The sequence below is a fragment of the Macaca fascicularis genome, chromosome 8 (genome assembly GCF_037993035.2).
Source record: "Macaca fascicularis isolate 582-1 chromosome 8, T2T-MFA8v1.1".
In the NCBI taxonomy this organism is placed as follows: domain Eukaryota; kingdom Metazoa; phylum Chordata; class Mammalia; order Primates; family Cercopithecidae; genus Macaca; species Macaca fascicularis.
Window position 1 is genome coordinate 108,737,290 of NC_088382.1, and position 13,303 is coordinate 108,750,592.

The 13,303-nt window shown below is 36.5% G+C and overlaps 1 protein-coding gene across 31 annotated transcripts in view; it reads left to right on the top strand.

Moving 5' to 3' along the window:
• The window catches only part of VPS13B (vacuolar protein sorting 13 homolog B), an 857,597-nt gene that overhangs the window by 94,962 nt on the left and 749,332 nt on the right, over positions 1 to 13,303 (top strand). For 20 of the 31 annotated variants that reach the window (XR_012416560.1, XR_012416558.1, XR_012416559.1 and 17 more), the window contains exon 8: positions 4,600 to 4,868. The exons of 8 other annotated variants lie outside the window; for them this stretch is intronic. Coding sequence is in view for 19 of the 23 variants with exons in the window: in XM_073999176.1 (XP_073855277.1) it covers positions 4,600 to 4,868 (269 nt within the window). In the remaining 4 variants the exon portion in view is untranslated. Of the gene's footprint in view, positions 1 to 4,116; positions 4,259 to 4,599; positions 4,869 to 13,303 lie in introns of those variants that run through there. 3 more of the 31 variants (XM_073999186.1, XM_065518604.2, XM_073999185.1) reach the window with 1 other exon arrangement.

Consider the following 13,303-nt stretch of genomic DNA (forward strand, 5'->3'; position numbering starts at 1 on the left):
AGGCTCAGGTGATCCTTCTACCACAGCCTTCCTAGTAGTTAGGGCTGCAGGCACGCGCCACCATGCCTGACTAATTTTTGCATTTTTTGTAGAGACAGGTTTTGCTGTGTTGCCCGGGGTGGTCTCAAACTCCTAGGCGTAAGTGATCTGCCCACCTCAGCATCACAAAGTGCTGGGATTACAGGCATGAGCCACCATGCTTGACTCGGGATATACATTTGATAAAAGTTGAAGTAGTATAACCTCAAAATTTCCTAGTACATAATAGTATTGGTAATTTTTCTGCAAAACTTCACTTAAGTAAAATTGAATTATTTTAGTGCTGTTAATTAATGAAATGTAAACTTCATTGAAGGATATATAATGTGGGAAAATACAGAGATCATTTTGATGTATTTCTTTCCCTTAGAATTTTAAGATAAAATGGGACAGATAGATGTGTCAGTAGTTAGTTAAGTATGATGTATGGTAGAATGGCAGAAAGTTTGATAAATATCATGAATGATCTGATGTAGAAAGATGAAAGGAATGACTGATTTCAACTTGGTATTGGGCCTGAGACTCAGAAAGTATCTTAATTTCCATAGATAAGGCCCTAAGAGAAGGGCATTTAAAACTTAGGAGCAAATAAACCAATTAAAAATGGGCAAAGAGACATTTCTCCAAAGAAGATAAACAAATAGCAAACAAGCAAATCAAAACCTCAATGACATACCACTTCACAGGTACTAGATGACTATAATAAAAAAAATACAAAATAACAGGTATTGGTGAGGATGTGGAGAAATTGGAACTCATATAAGTTGTTGTTGGGAGTGTAAAATGGTATATAGTTGCTTTGGAAAACAATATGGCAGTTCTTCAAAACGTTAAATATAGAGTTACCATATTGACCCAGCAATTCCATTCCTACGTATATATCAAGAGAATTGATAACATATGTCCATGTAAAAACTTATATATGAAATGTTCATGGTAACATGTTCATAGTAGCCAAAAACTGGACACAGTTGAAATGTCTATCAACTGATGAATGATCAAATTATGGTATATTCATACATTGGAGTATTATTTAGCTATACAAAAAAATGAAATACTGATATAGGCTTCAGCATGGATGAACCTTGAAAGCATTATCTTAAGTGAAAGCAGCCAGTCAAAAGATAACACATGTGCTATGATTCCATTAGAAATGTTCAGAATAGGCAGTTCTGTAGAGGCAGGAAGTAGATTAGTAACCAGGATTTGAGGGGAGGAGAGAATGACTGCAAATAAGTAGGCTTCTTTTTGGAATGATGAAAATGTTCTAAAATTATATAGTGGTGATGGGAGCAGAACTTGTGACTATTAAAAAAATCCCACTGAATTGTACACCTTTAAATGTTGAATTTTATGCTATTTAAACTTTATCTCATTAAAAAATCTTACTACCTTAAAGCATGGAGAACAACATGAATCAGAGTACATAGATATAAAACGTACCTTTATTTCACACTAGAGGGTAAATTTTTGTTAGACAATGCACTTCTGAGACAGAAACAGTGTCTTATACCTGGAGCAAACATAGCACGTAGAGGATACTTATTTTATTTTTTTCCAACATGACAAATTTCAAATATATGGAAAAGCTGTAAGAGTTATTATAAGGTGAACACTCACATACGTATCATCTAGAGTCTACTATTGATATTCTGTTACATTTGCTTCATCACATATCGGTTCATCTAACATCCCTTTCTCTATTTATCAATACAATGATTGTTTTTGATGCCTTTCAAGTTAAGTTACAAACATTGGTACACTTCACCCCTAACCCTCAGCTGCCTGTTGTTATATAGAGTTTCTACTAAGTGGGTGATTTTAGTTTTTTTTGGAAGTTAAATCTCCAAAGTAAAATTCAGTGAGTTTGAGAAATACTACACCTGTGTGATGCAAAACACTCATCAAGATATAGGTCATTTACAGCTGAGATAGTTTCTTATACCCCTTTCTAGTCATCCCCCTTTCACCTGCCTGCCTCCCCTCCAGAAAACACTATTCTGAAGTTCCTTAAAACTATAGATTTAGTTTTGCTGATTCTAGAGTTTCATATAAATGGAAACAGTATGTATAAAGGTTTCTTTCATTAAGCATAGTGTGTTTGGTATTTATCTATGTTGTTGCATATAGCAGTCGTTCTTTCCTTTTCATTGCTAGATACATTGTATGAATATACCATGTGAATATACTATAGTTTATTTTACCATTCAGTTGTTGATGGACACTTGGGCTGTTTTCGTTTTTGGCTATTATAAATAAAACTTTCATAGATATTTTTGTACAAATTTCACGTAGACATGTGCTATTCTTTCTTTTGGGTAAATACTTAAGAGTAGAATTATATGTTTATTTTTCAAAGAAACTTCCATAACTTTTTCCAATGTGGTTGTACCATTTTATATTCCTATCAACAATGTGTAAGAGTTGCAGTTGGCCTACATCCTTGCTAACATTCAATGGTGTATTTTTTCACTTTTTTGCCATTGGGATGAGTGTGTTGTGTTATCTTATGGTTTTTTAATTTGCATTTTTTGATGGCTAATTATTTTGAATTTTTAATGTGATTATAGGCCTTTATCTACCTTTGTGAAGTATGTGTTAAATATTTGTCCATTTAAAGCTTTTTTGTGTCTTATGTATTTATTATTTATTTATTTACATAGTCTCACTCTTGCCCAGGCTGGAGTATGATGGCATGATCATAGCTCACTGCAGCCTTGAACTCCTGGGCTCAAGCAATCCTCCAGTCTCAGCCTCCTGAGTGACTGGGACTACAGGTGCATGACATTGAGTGTGGCTGATAAATTTTTTTTTTTTTTAATTTTTGTCGTGGTGGGGGGGTTCTCACTTTGTTGTAGCAGGCTGTTCTTGAACTCCTGGCTTCATGTGATCCTGCCATCTCGGGCTCCCAAAGTTCTGGGATTATAGGAATGAGCCAGTGGGCCCAACAGGGTTTGCAACTTATATAAAACTTATTCTGAACTACAATGGCTAAAGTGTCTTGGTACTATTATTTTAGTTACTCTAGTTAATTCTTATTAAGCCTTTTCCTTCTCAGGTGAAAGAAGGCAAACATTCATAACCTATAAATGTAGAATGTTCCAAGAGTCTCCTGTCATAAGAGTTTAAAAAGTTTTAAAGCTTTTTCAATAAGAAAACCTGTAAGGATGTTATTTAAAGATTTAAAAGAGTATGTGTATTTATAGATTTATCAATGGAGAGTAGATATGAGTGAATCTGCTGGAGACTACTTTTCCTATGGTGTGTTTTTTTTTTTTTTTAGACAGGGTCTAGGGTCTTGCTCTGTCACCCAGGCTGCAGTGCAGTGGTATGATCATGGCTCACTGCAATGCTTGCCTCCTGGCTTCAAGTGATTCTCGTGCCACCTCAGCCTCCCAAGTTGCTGTGACCATAATGGGTACACACCACCACACCCAGACAATTTTTTTTGTTTTTTTAGTAGGGATAGGGTTTCACCGTGTTGCCCAGGCTGGTCTTGAACTCCTGAGCTCAGGTGATCTGCCCACTTTGGCCTCCCAAAGTGCTGGGATTACAGGTGTATGTCACTGATCCTGGCCCCTATGAATTTTACACTTGGACAGTTTTTTGTACTTTTAGTAGGGACAGGGTTTCATCATGTTGCTGAGGCTGGTCTCGAACTCCTGAGCTCAGGTGATCTGCCCATCTCGGCCTCCCAAAGTTCTGGGATTACAGGTGCTAGTCACTGTTCCTGGTCCCTGTGAAATTTTTAAAAAGTAATTTTTTTTTTTTCTAAATTTCATGATGCCTCTTTTGTTTATATAGCTAGAATAATATTAAGGGACTTTGATGGAGTTTGTCTTTACAAAGGTGGCATAAATTAAAGAGTGGTTGGAATCTAAATCTTTGGTCTGCCAATTTGTAACCAAATAAAATTTCTTCCCTATAATTTTTTCATCTGTACAACAGGAAAGGTATATAATATCTTACTTGCTAGTAAGAAAGAGGCCCCAACATTATTATTTTTCTTAGCTACATATAAAAGTCATTTTATTGTAATGTTTGCTTTCATCTTTGGGATAATTCTTGTTTGGGCAGGGGTACATTTTGCCAAGAAGCACTTTCCATTTTTTTTTCCTCCATGGGTGCATCAGGAAATGAAGAATATTTCTTGGATCTTTGTGGTATTACGTTTCTGAGAAAAGTCAGTTTTTCAATATATCAGCCTTATTTTTGAGAGGTAGGTTTTTTGTTGTTGGTTTAAAACATCATGAGTGACGTTAAATAATTAATTTATTCTTTGTCTTTATCAAATACAGTTAAAAGTTATGGGCAGTTGATAAGCTACTTTCCACATCACATTAACCATAACCTACTAAAGGAAATTGATACAGTACAACATACAGAAACTTGAGAGTCATAATGCTAAATTATTGGTTTCAAATAATAATAATCAATGTATCATTTGTTTATATCTTATAATAGAAGGATATGGGAGGAAAAATTGTGAAGGATGTGTATTTCTATTTTCTTAGTTAAATTCTTTTGACTTATTTAAAGTGACTTAATTTTAATTGATAGGTTCTGAAGATGAAACAAGAATAGATATGCAATATCCTACTCAGTATAAAGGTCAAGAGTTATATTCACAGCAAGATGAGGAGCAGCCACAGGGATGGGTATCATGGGCCTGGTCCTTTGTGCCTGCAATTGTGAGTTATGACGATGGCGAGGAAGACTTTGTTGGGAATGATCCTGCATCAACCACGCATCAGCAAAAAGCACAGGCTTTGAAGGATCCTATTGTTTCTATAGGATTTTATTGCACAAAGGCAACGGTGACTTTCAAAGTAGGTCTTTTCTCTTGCTGTTTATATCTGTAGCAACTTTAATACTTAAATTTGGATTGTTAGTACAATTCTAGCTTCATTCAAGTTTGTTTTGCATTCAGTAGATGTGAGATAGAGTCTAACAGTTCTTACTTCATAAAATTACATGGCTCCTCCACTTGATATCTTTGAATTTTGATCCCTTCCTGTCTTCTTAGGGCCTTCTCCACATTTCTTTTTTATTAGCTTCATGGATAGTTTTTTGCCCTGTTGAATCATTCACTTGGTGTACAAACATGCCTTAATATTGTCATTAAAAAAGAAAGGAACAGCAAAAATTTTCCCTTGAATTCTTTTACCCATCAGGTACGGTTTCATTTCTGTGCTTGCCTTCATAACAATCATAACAGTCTCTGTCTCTCTCTTTTTTTTTTTTTTTTGAGACAGGGTCTGGCCTAGGCTGGAGTGCAGTGGTGCAATCACAGCTCATTGCAACCTCTGCCTCTCGGGCTCAAGACATCCTCTCACCTCAGCCTCCCGAGCAGCTGGGACTACAGGCATGTGCCACTGTGCCCAGCTAATTTTTTTTTTCTTTTTTAAAATATTTTGTAGAGATGGGGTTTTGCCATGTTGCCCAGGCTGGTCTCACTCCTAGGCTCAAGCGTTTTTCCCCCTTTGGCCTCCCAATGTGCTAGGATTACAGGTGTTAGCCATCATGCCCAGCCTCATAACAAATTTTTGTTTTTAAAGGATTATTTATATATAATTATCTCTTTCCTCATTTGTTTTGCTTTTAAGGACAAATTTGTTAACTAGGTCCTCTTCTAGCTATTTTTCCAGCAGTATTTAACATAATTTGATGACTTCTTCCATTAAAATAATGCATGTAAAATATCTATTCTCATCTATACAAAAATACATATAATATATACAAATATGTGTATGTCCAGGTCAAAGAATAATAAAGTAAATACCCTTTTACTTGAAGAAATACAATTATGCCATGCACGGTGGCTTGCACCTGTAATCCCAGTTCCCCTGCATCTCAGCCAAAAGAAATATAAAATTGCTAGTAGCTTTGATTCCCCATGTATTCTTCTTTGATCATATTTTACCTTCTGTTCCTCTCACATATAACCCAAACTTAATTTTTGAGTTATTTGTTTCCTGGACTTTTATAATACTATTACCATGCCTGTAATAGTCCCGAGTAATATCTTAATTCATTCAACAAATATTCTCAGTGCTAGCTGTGTCTAGGCATTGTTTTGTCTCCAGAGATACCAGAGTGAACAGATATAAATTCCTGCTTTTTCAAACTTAAGTTGATATTATAAACAAATAACATATATATTGTGTTCATTGAATATAAAGGTTATGTAGAAAAATCAAGTGGGGGCCTGGTGCGGTGGCTCACGCCTGTAATCCCAGCACTTTGGGAGGCCGAGGTGGCCAGATCACCTGAGATCTGGAATTCGAGATCAGTCGGACCAACATGGAGAAACCCCATCTCTACTAAAAAAAAAAATTAGCCGGTTAGCCGGGTGTGATGGCGCACGCTATCATGCTGTAATCCCAGCTACTCCGGAGGCTGAGGCAGGAGAATTGCTTGAACCCGGAAGGTGGAGGTTGTGGTGAGCTGAGATCGTGCCATTGCACTCCAGCCTGGGCAACAAGAGTGAAACTCTGTCTCAAAAAAAAAAAAAAAAATCAAGTGGGAAGAGGAATAGTGAGTGCTTTCACTAGAGGGGAAATTATGCAGTTTAAAATGGGATCATCAGGGAAGGCCTTATTATGAAGGGAATATTAAAGCAAAGACCTGCGAAAGAGGAAGCCTTATTAATATCTGAGAATGAACCTTCCAGTAATAACAAATGTAAAGGCACCAGAGTTCAAGGAACCGCAAGGAAGCCAATAGTGTCATGAGATATTGTAAATGAATGTGGTATGAAAGATAAGAGGGGTGATGAGGTTTGGAGTGGTTCCTAAGTTGTAAACTGTGTAGATCATTTTTGGGACTTTGTCTTTTATTCCGAGTGAGATAAACAATATTTGACCAGTTTTTAGAAGAATTATATGATGATCTGGTTATATTTTAATCTGGATCACTGTGGCTGCTGTGTTGGAAGCAAAAGTAAGGAAAAGAAATAGATAGGAATGCAATTTTCAAGCAGGAGATGGTAATGACTTGGACTAGGGTGATAGCAAGTGGAGGTGATGAAAAGTGATTGTGTTTTGGATGTGTTTTGAAGGTCAAATAGGCAGAATTTCCTGATAGATTTTATTATGAGACATGAATGAAAAAAAAAAAAGATGATCCAAGGATGGCTTTTGAACAACTAGAAGAGTTGAGCTCTGACATTTTGAGATGACTGGGATTAGGAGAAGACTATATTTGAGATGAAGATGAGGAATTTAGTTTTGGGTATGTTTAAGATGCCTGCTGTGTATTTAAGTAGAGTAATTCAGTGGGCAGTTGGATATATGAATCTAGAATTCAGGTTAGAAATTTGCCTAGATGCATATATTTGATAGTCATGATTTTATTAAAACTGAAATTAGTGTAGAACAGAAAAAAGAGGTTCTAGAGCCAAGCTCTGGGGCACTGTGATGGCAAGAAATTGGAAAGATGAGGAAGAAATAGCAAAGGAAGCTGAGAATAAGTGATCAATATTGTAGGCAGAAAACCAAGAGACTGGAAGGTAAGTGCCATAAATGTTTTAAAGAGGAGGGAATAGATTATTTGTAAGAATGGATCCTTGGATTTGACAGTGTGGAAATTACTGGTGATTTTGAGCAGAGCAGTGATATGACACTGTTGGAATCTTAGTTGGAGTTGGTTAAAAGTGAATGGGAAGACTGGTAGAAATGTAAAATAGTGCATCTGCTGTGGAATATAGTTTGGTGGTTCCACAAAAAATTAAATGTAGAATTACCATATAATCTAGCCATTTTATTTCTAGGTATGTACTCAAAAGAATAAAAAACTAGTATTCAAACAGATTGATGTACATAAATGTTCATAGTAACTCTATTCAGTGATCTCCCAAAATGGAAACAATCCGAATGTTCATCAGTGGATGAATGAATAAACAAATTATGGTATATACATACAGTGAAATAATATTCAGCCATAAAAAATGAAATTTTGACCAGGTGTGGTGGCTCATGCCTGTAATCCCAGCACTTCGGGAGGCTGAGGTGGGTGGATCATGAGGTCAGGAGTTCAAGACCAGCCTGGCCAACATGGTGAAACCCCGTCTCTACTAAAAATACAAAAAGCTGGGCATGGTGATGGGTACCTGTAGTCCCAGCTATTCAGGAGGCTGAGGCAGGAGAATCGCTTGAACCTGGGAGGCAGAGTTGCAGTGGGCCAAGATCACGCCATTGCACTCCAGCCTGGGCAACAATAGTGAAACTCCATCATAAAAAAAAAAAAAAGGAATGAAGTTCTGATGCATGCTAAACATGAATGAACCTTGAAATTTCTATGCTAAGTGAAATTAGCCAGACACAAAAGGACAAAGATTGTGTGATTCCACTTAGATGATGTTCTCTAGAGAGACAGAATAGGCTATATGTATGTATGAAAGGGAGTTTATTAAGGAGATTGACTCACACGATCACAAGGTAAAGTCCCATGATAGGCGTGTCTACAAGTTGAGGAACAAGGAAACCAGTGGTGGATCAGTCCAAGTCCCAAAACCTCAAAAGTAGGGAAGCTGACAGTGCAGCTTTCAGTGTGGGCCAAAGGCCTGAGAGCCCCTGGCAAACCACAGGTGTAAGTCCCAAAGTCTAAAAGCTGAAGAACTTGGAGTCTGATGTTCAAGGGCAGGAAGCATCCAGCACAGGAGAAAGATGAAGGCCAGAAGACTCAGCAAGTCTAGTCCTTCCACATTCATCTGCCTGCTTTATCCTAGCCATGCTTCCAGCTGGTTAGATGGTGCCCACCCAGATTGAGGGTGGGTCTGCATCTCCCAGTCCACTGACTCAAATGTTAATCTCCTTTGGCAGGACACATCCAAGAACAATACTTTGCAGCCTTCAATCCAATCAAGTTGACAATCAGTATTAACCATCACAGATGAGGTATTTAGAATAGGCAAAATCACAGAAACAGAGAGTAGAATAGACATTGCTAGAGGCTGTAGGATACAGGGAAGTTGAGTTAGTGCTTAATAGGTAGAGTTTCTGCCTAGTATGATGTAAAAGCTCTGCAAACATATGGTGGGGATAGTTATGCAATATTTTGTACTAAATGCCACTGAATTGTATACTGACAGGTGGTTAAAACTATAAATTTTATTGTGTATATTTTATCATGCAAAAAGGACAGATAAAAATGCAAATGGTAGTAGAGTAATTGTTGAAGAGTACAGAAAACTCTTTCAAGATGGTTTTGTTATAAAGAGCATAGAAATGGGGAAATAGCTGGTTGGGGTTGTGGAGCTAAAGACTTTTTTTTGAAAGATGGGAGTAATTATAGCATATTTGTTTGGTGATATGAGTGATCTAATAGAGAGGAAAAAATTGATATAGGCAAGAGGGGGAGAATTGCTGGCGTAATATTCTTGAGAAGAGAAGAGGGCTTGGCACCTTTTTTAGAGGTGGAAAGTCTGATGACCTCTAATGGGACAATAGGTCATTCATTCATGATAGCAGGAGAGAAAGCAATGTGTTCTTGCACCCACATAAGTGGTTTGGTGGAAAAGGTGGTAGTGGTTTTTGAAAGTTCTCTTCTGATTATTTTTTTCTTTAAATAGTTCTCTTAACTCAGAGTAAACATGGGAAAGGAGGAGAAGCTTTGAGGAAGGGGAAGAAGGTGTAAAATTGTCATCTTGGGGAGGATGAGGAGTAATTGCCTTTGAATATGTATGTTCACTAGGGACACTAAGGACCTACTACACAAAAGTGATCATGAATTTGAAGATATACCAGTCATTGTGGTTGTATATATTTTCTGGTCATATTCTGTTGCTTTAGTTAGGGTGATGGTGAAAATAATCTGGAGGACAAGATCAATGCAGAAGAGGAGGTCAAAACACTGAGAAATCAGACTTTTGGAATGATCATCTCTCTGGATATTGAAATCACCAAGAATTATGACAGTGGTAGTGTGGGACTGAATCCAAAATTAAATCTTCAGACAACTAGTAGAATGACGTGGGATTGATTTATGAGTCTAAGAAAGAAGTATGATGGGTCTTACAGTCTGTTCCATGTATTTTGCTATATTTTGAAAAATGCTGATGTAAATGTTCTGGTACAGATCTTCTGACATATATATGTAGAAGAGTTTCTTTGGGATATACTTCTTTTACTTTAAAAATTTTATCGCCGGGCACAGTGGCTCACACCTGTAATCCCAGCACTTTAGGAGGCCAAACCAGGCGGATCGCTTGAGCCCAGGAGTTCCAGAGCAGCCATGCCAATATGGTGAAACTGTCTGTACAGAATAATACAAAAATTAGCCAAGCAGGATGGCATGTGCGTGTAGTATGAGATACTTACCAGGCTGAGGTGAGAGGATCGCTTGAGCTGGAGGAGTGGAGGTTGAATTGAGCTGAGATCATGCCACTGCCACTGCATCCTGGGTGACAGAGCAAGATCTTGTCTCAAAAAAAAAAAAAAAAAAAAAAAAGAAAAGAAAAGAAAAGAAAAAATTATGTCTGGGTTACCAGGGACTTTTTGTAGTCGTTTTTGGTGCTTCTCCTTTTCTGTCTGACCTTTAAATGTTGGCATATAGGGCTTGGTCTTTGGTCCTCTCATCTTTTCTATCTACACACTCCCAAGGTGATATAACTCAATCATGATATAAATGCTGATAGACTATCAAATTTGTGTCTCCACTTTTCACTTTTCCCTGAGCTCTAGAATTCAACTGCCTATTTTATATTTCCACTTTCATATCTGATTGATACTTAACACAAACAGAACTCTTGATTTTTCTTTGCAGTTGTGCACCCCCCTCCCCCACTATTTTACCTTTCATTATATTGCAACATTATCTACTAATTTGCTCAGGCTTAACATTTATCAGTATCTTTTCTTCTCCTACCACATCTAATCAGTCAGCATGTTCTATCAGCTGTACCTCTAGGATGCAGTCATTTCTCATTAACTTTATTGCAACTTATAGACCAGTGGTTTTCAAACTTTTTGATCTCAAGACTCCAGGAAACCTTTGCACTCTTAAAAATTATTGGGAACTCTGAGGCGTTTTGTTTATTCAGATTACATCTACTCATATTTATGGTATTAGAAATTAAAACAAATCTTAAGAATATGTATTTATTAATTTATTTTAAAATAAATTTATTATATGTTGATGTGAATATCATTTTATAGTAAAAGTAAAATTGCTGTATTTTAAAAGGTAAGAAGGGACATGCATTGGTTTTATTTTTGTAAATATCTTGAATGTCTGGCTTAGTAGAAGATAGCTGAATTTTCGTGTCTGCTTCAGTATTTAGTCTGTTAGGACATGTTTTAATTAATGTGTATGAAGAACATCTAGCCTCACATAGATATGTATTTGGAAAGGAAGGGGTATTTTAATAGCCTTTTCAAAAATTGTGGATATTCCTTTTGATATTACACTAAAACTTATTAAGTGGTAATTTTAAAAGATTTGTTGGGCTGGGCATAATGGCTCACACCTGTAATCCCAGCACTTTGGGAGGCTGAGGTGGCAGATCATGAGGTCAGGAGTTTGAGACCAGCCTGGCCAACATGGTGAAACCACGTCTCCACTAAAAATGCAAAAATTAGCCTGGTGTGCTGGTAGATGCCTGTAATCCCAGCTACTCTGGAGGCTGAAGCAGGAGAATTGCTTGAACCCGGGAGGTGGAGGTTGCAGTGAGCCAGTGTCGTGTCACTGCCCTCCAGCCTGGGTGACAGAGCAAGATACTGTCTCAAAAAAAAAAAAAAAAAAAAAAAAAAAAGATTTGTTGTTTCTTCAGCACTTAGAAATTGCCCGGTATATTTTCTACAAATATTTATTTTTTGAATTAGTATGTGCATCCATCCATTATCCATACATCTGCCCACTTTTTCATCTGCTTTTTAGTTTACAAAAATTTATGGACTAATTTTTTAGGTTTTATTTCTTCTCCAATTTCATTTTTTGTGGGTTTATTCTTTCATGTCTGCATTTTTGTAAAGGAGATAAATCTATGTGAAATGAGCTAAACTTTTGAAATAGTAGTATAGATATTATTCCAGGCAACTTGTTACATTGTGGGGTTATAGCAGTGGGGAAAAAAATGTTTCTGTTACCATGGTTTTAAATTTGGCATAGATTTTCTTTGCGTTAGTACTAAAGCTACACAATTTATAACTACAACAGATGGCAAGTTATAAAATACTTGACAATAGTCGGGCGCGGTGGCTCACGCCTATAATCCCAGCACTTCGGGAAGCTGAGGCGGGCGGATCATGAGGTCAAGTGTTCAAGAACAGCCTGGCCAATATGGTGAAACCCTGTCTCTACTAAAAAAAAAAAAAAAATTGCAAATAAATATTAAAGACTTTTCTGCTTAAGATAATTCAGTATTTTCTAATATGACAAAAGTTGAAAAATAGAAAATAAGTTTCAACTAAAGTTTGTGTCATAACTTGATTGATTTAATTTTTTAAAGTTTGGGCAAAAGATAATGCATATATTAGCTGTACTATCTTAACGTCATTCTCAATTCTACTGAAAAAATTATTTTTGTAATTGAATTCACTGATTTAGCATTGATTAAATTAAAGGGATAAGGATTCATCTTCAAAATTAAAGCATAATAAAATAAGATATTAAAAAATAAAAAGGCAACTGTTGACAAATATTGTTGGATATATTGTCAGTTTTTTTTAACATCAAAAGTCCTGATATGTAGCCTGGGCAACATAGTGAGACCCTGTCTGTACAAAAAATAAATAAATAAATTAGCAGGGATGATGGCACTTGCCTGTAATCCTAGCAACTTAGGAGGCTGAGGTAGGAGGATTGCTTGAGTCCAGGAGTTTGAGCTGCCATGAGCCATGTTTGCACCACTGTACTCTAGCCTGGGTGACAGAGCAAGAGTGTGTCTCCTTAAAAAAAAAAAAAAAAAAAAAAAGTCTGACATTTTATAAAAAGAAAAAAAAGATACATTTTCAGTTTTAGATGATCAGAATAAAGCACTTATTTTTGTAGAAGTTTTTGAGGGAAGTCAAGGATTGCAAGTTAGGTACTGTCCTTTTTGGTGATTTTTGCCTGTTTACTTTTAAATTTGAAATTATTCTGACACATTTCTGTTAACTTGATTGTTGGGAGGAATTATATTCAACTGAATCAGTCAAAATAGGCATTTATCCAATCTGGGCAACATAGTGAGACCCCATCTTTATTTAAAAAAAATAGCCAGGTGCAGTAGTGTGCACCTGTAGTCCTAGCTACTTTGCAAACTGAAGTGGAAGGATCTCTTGAG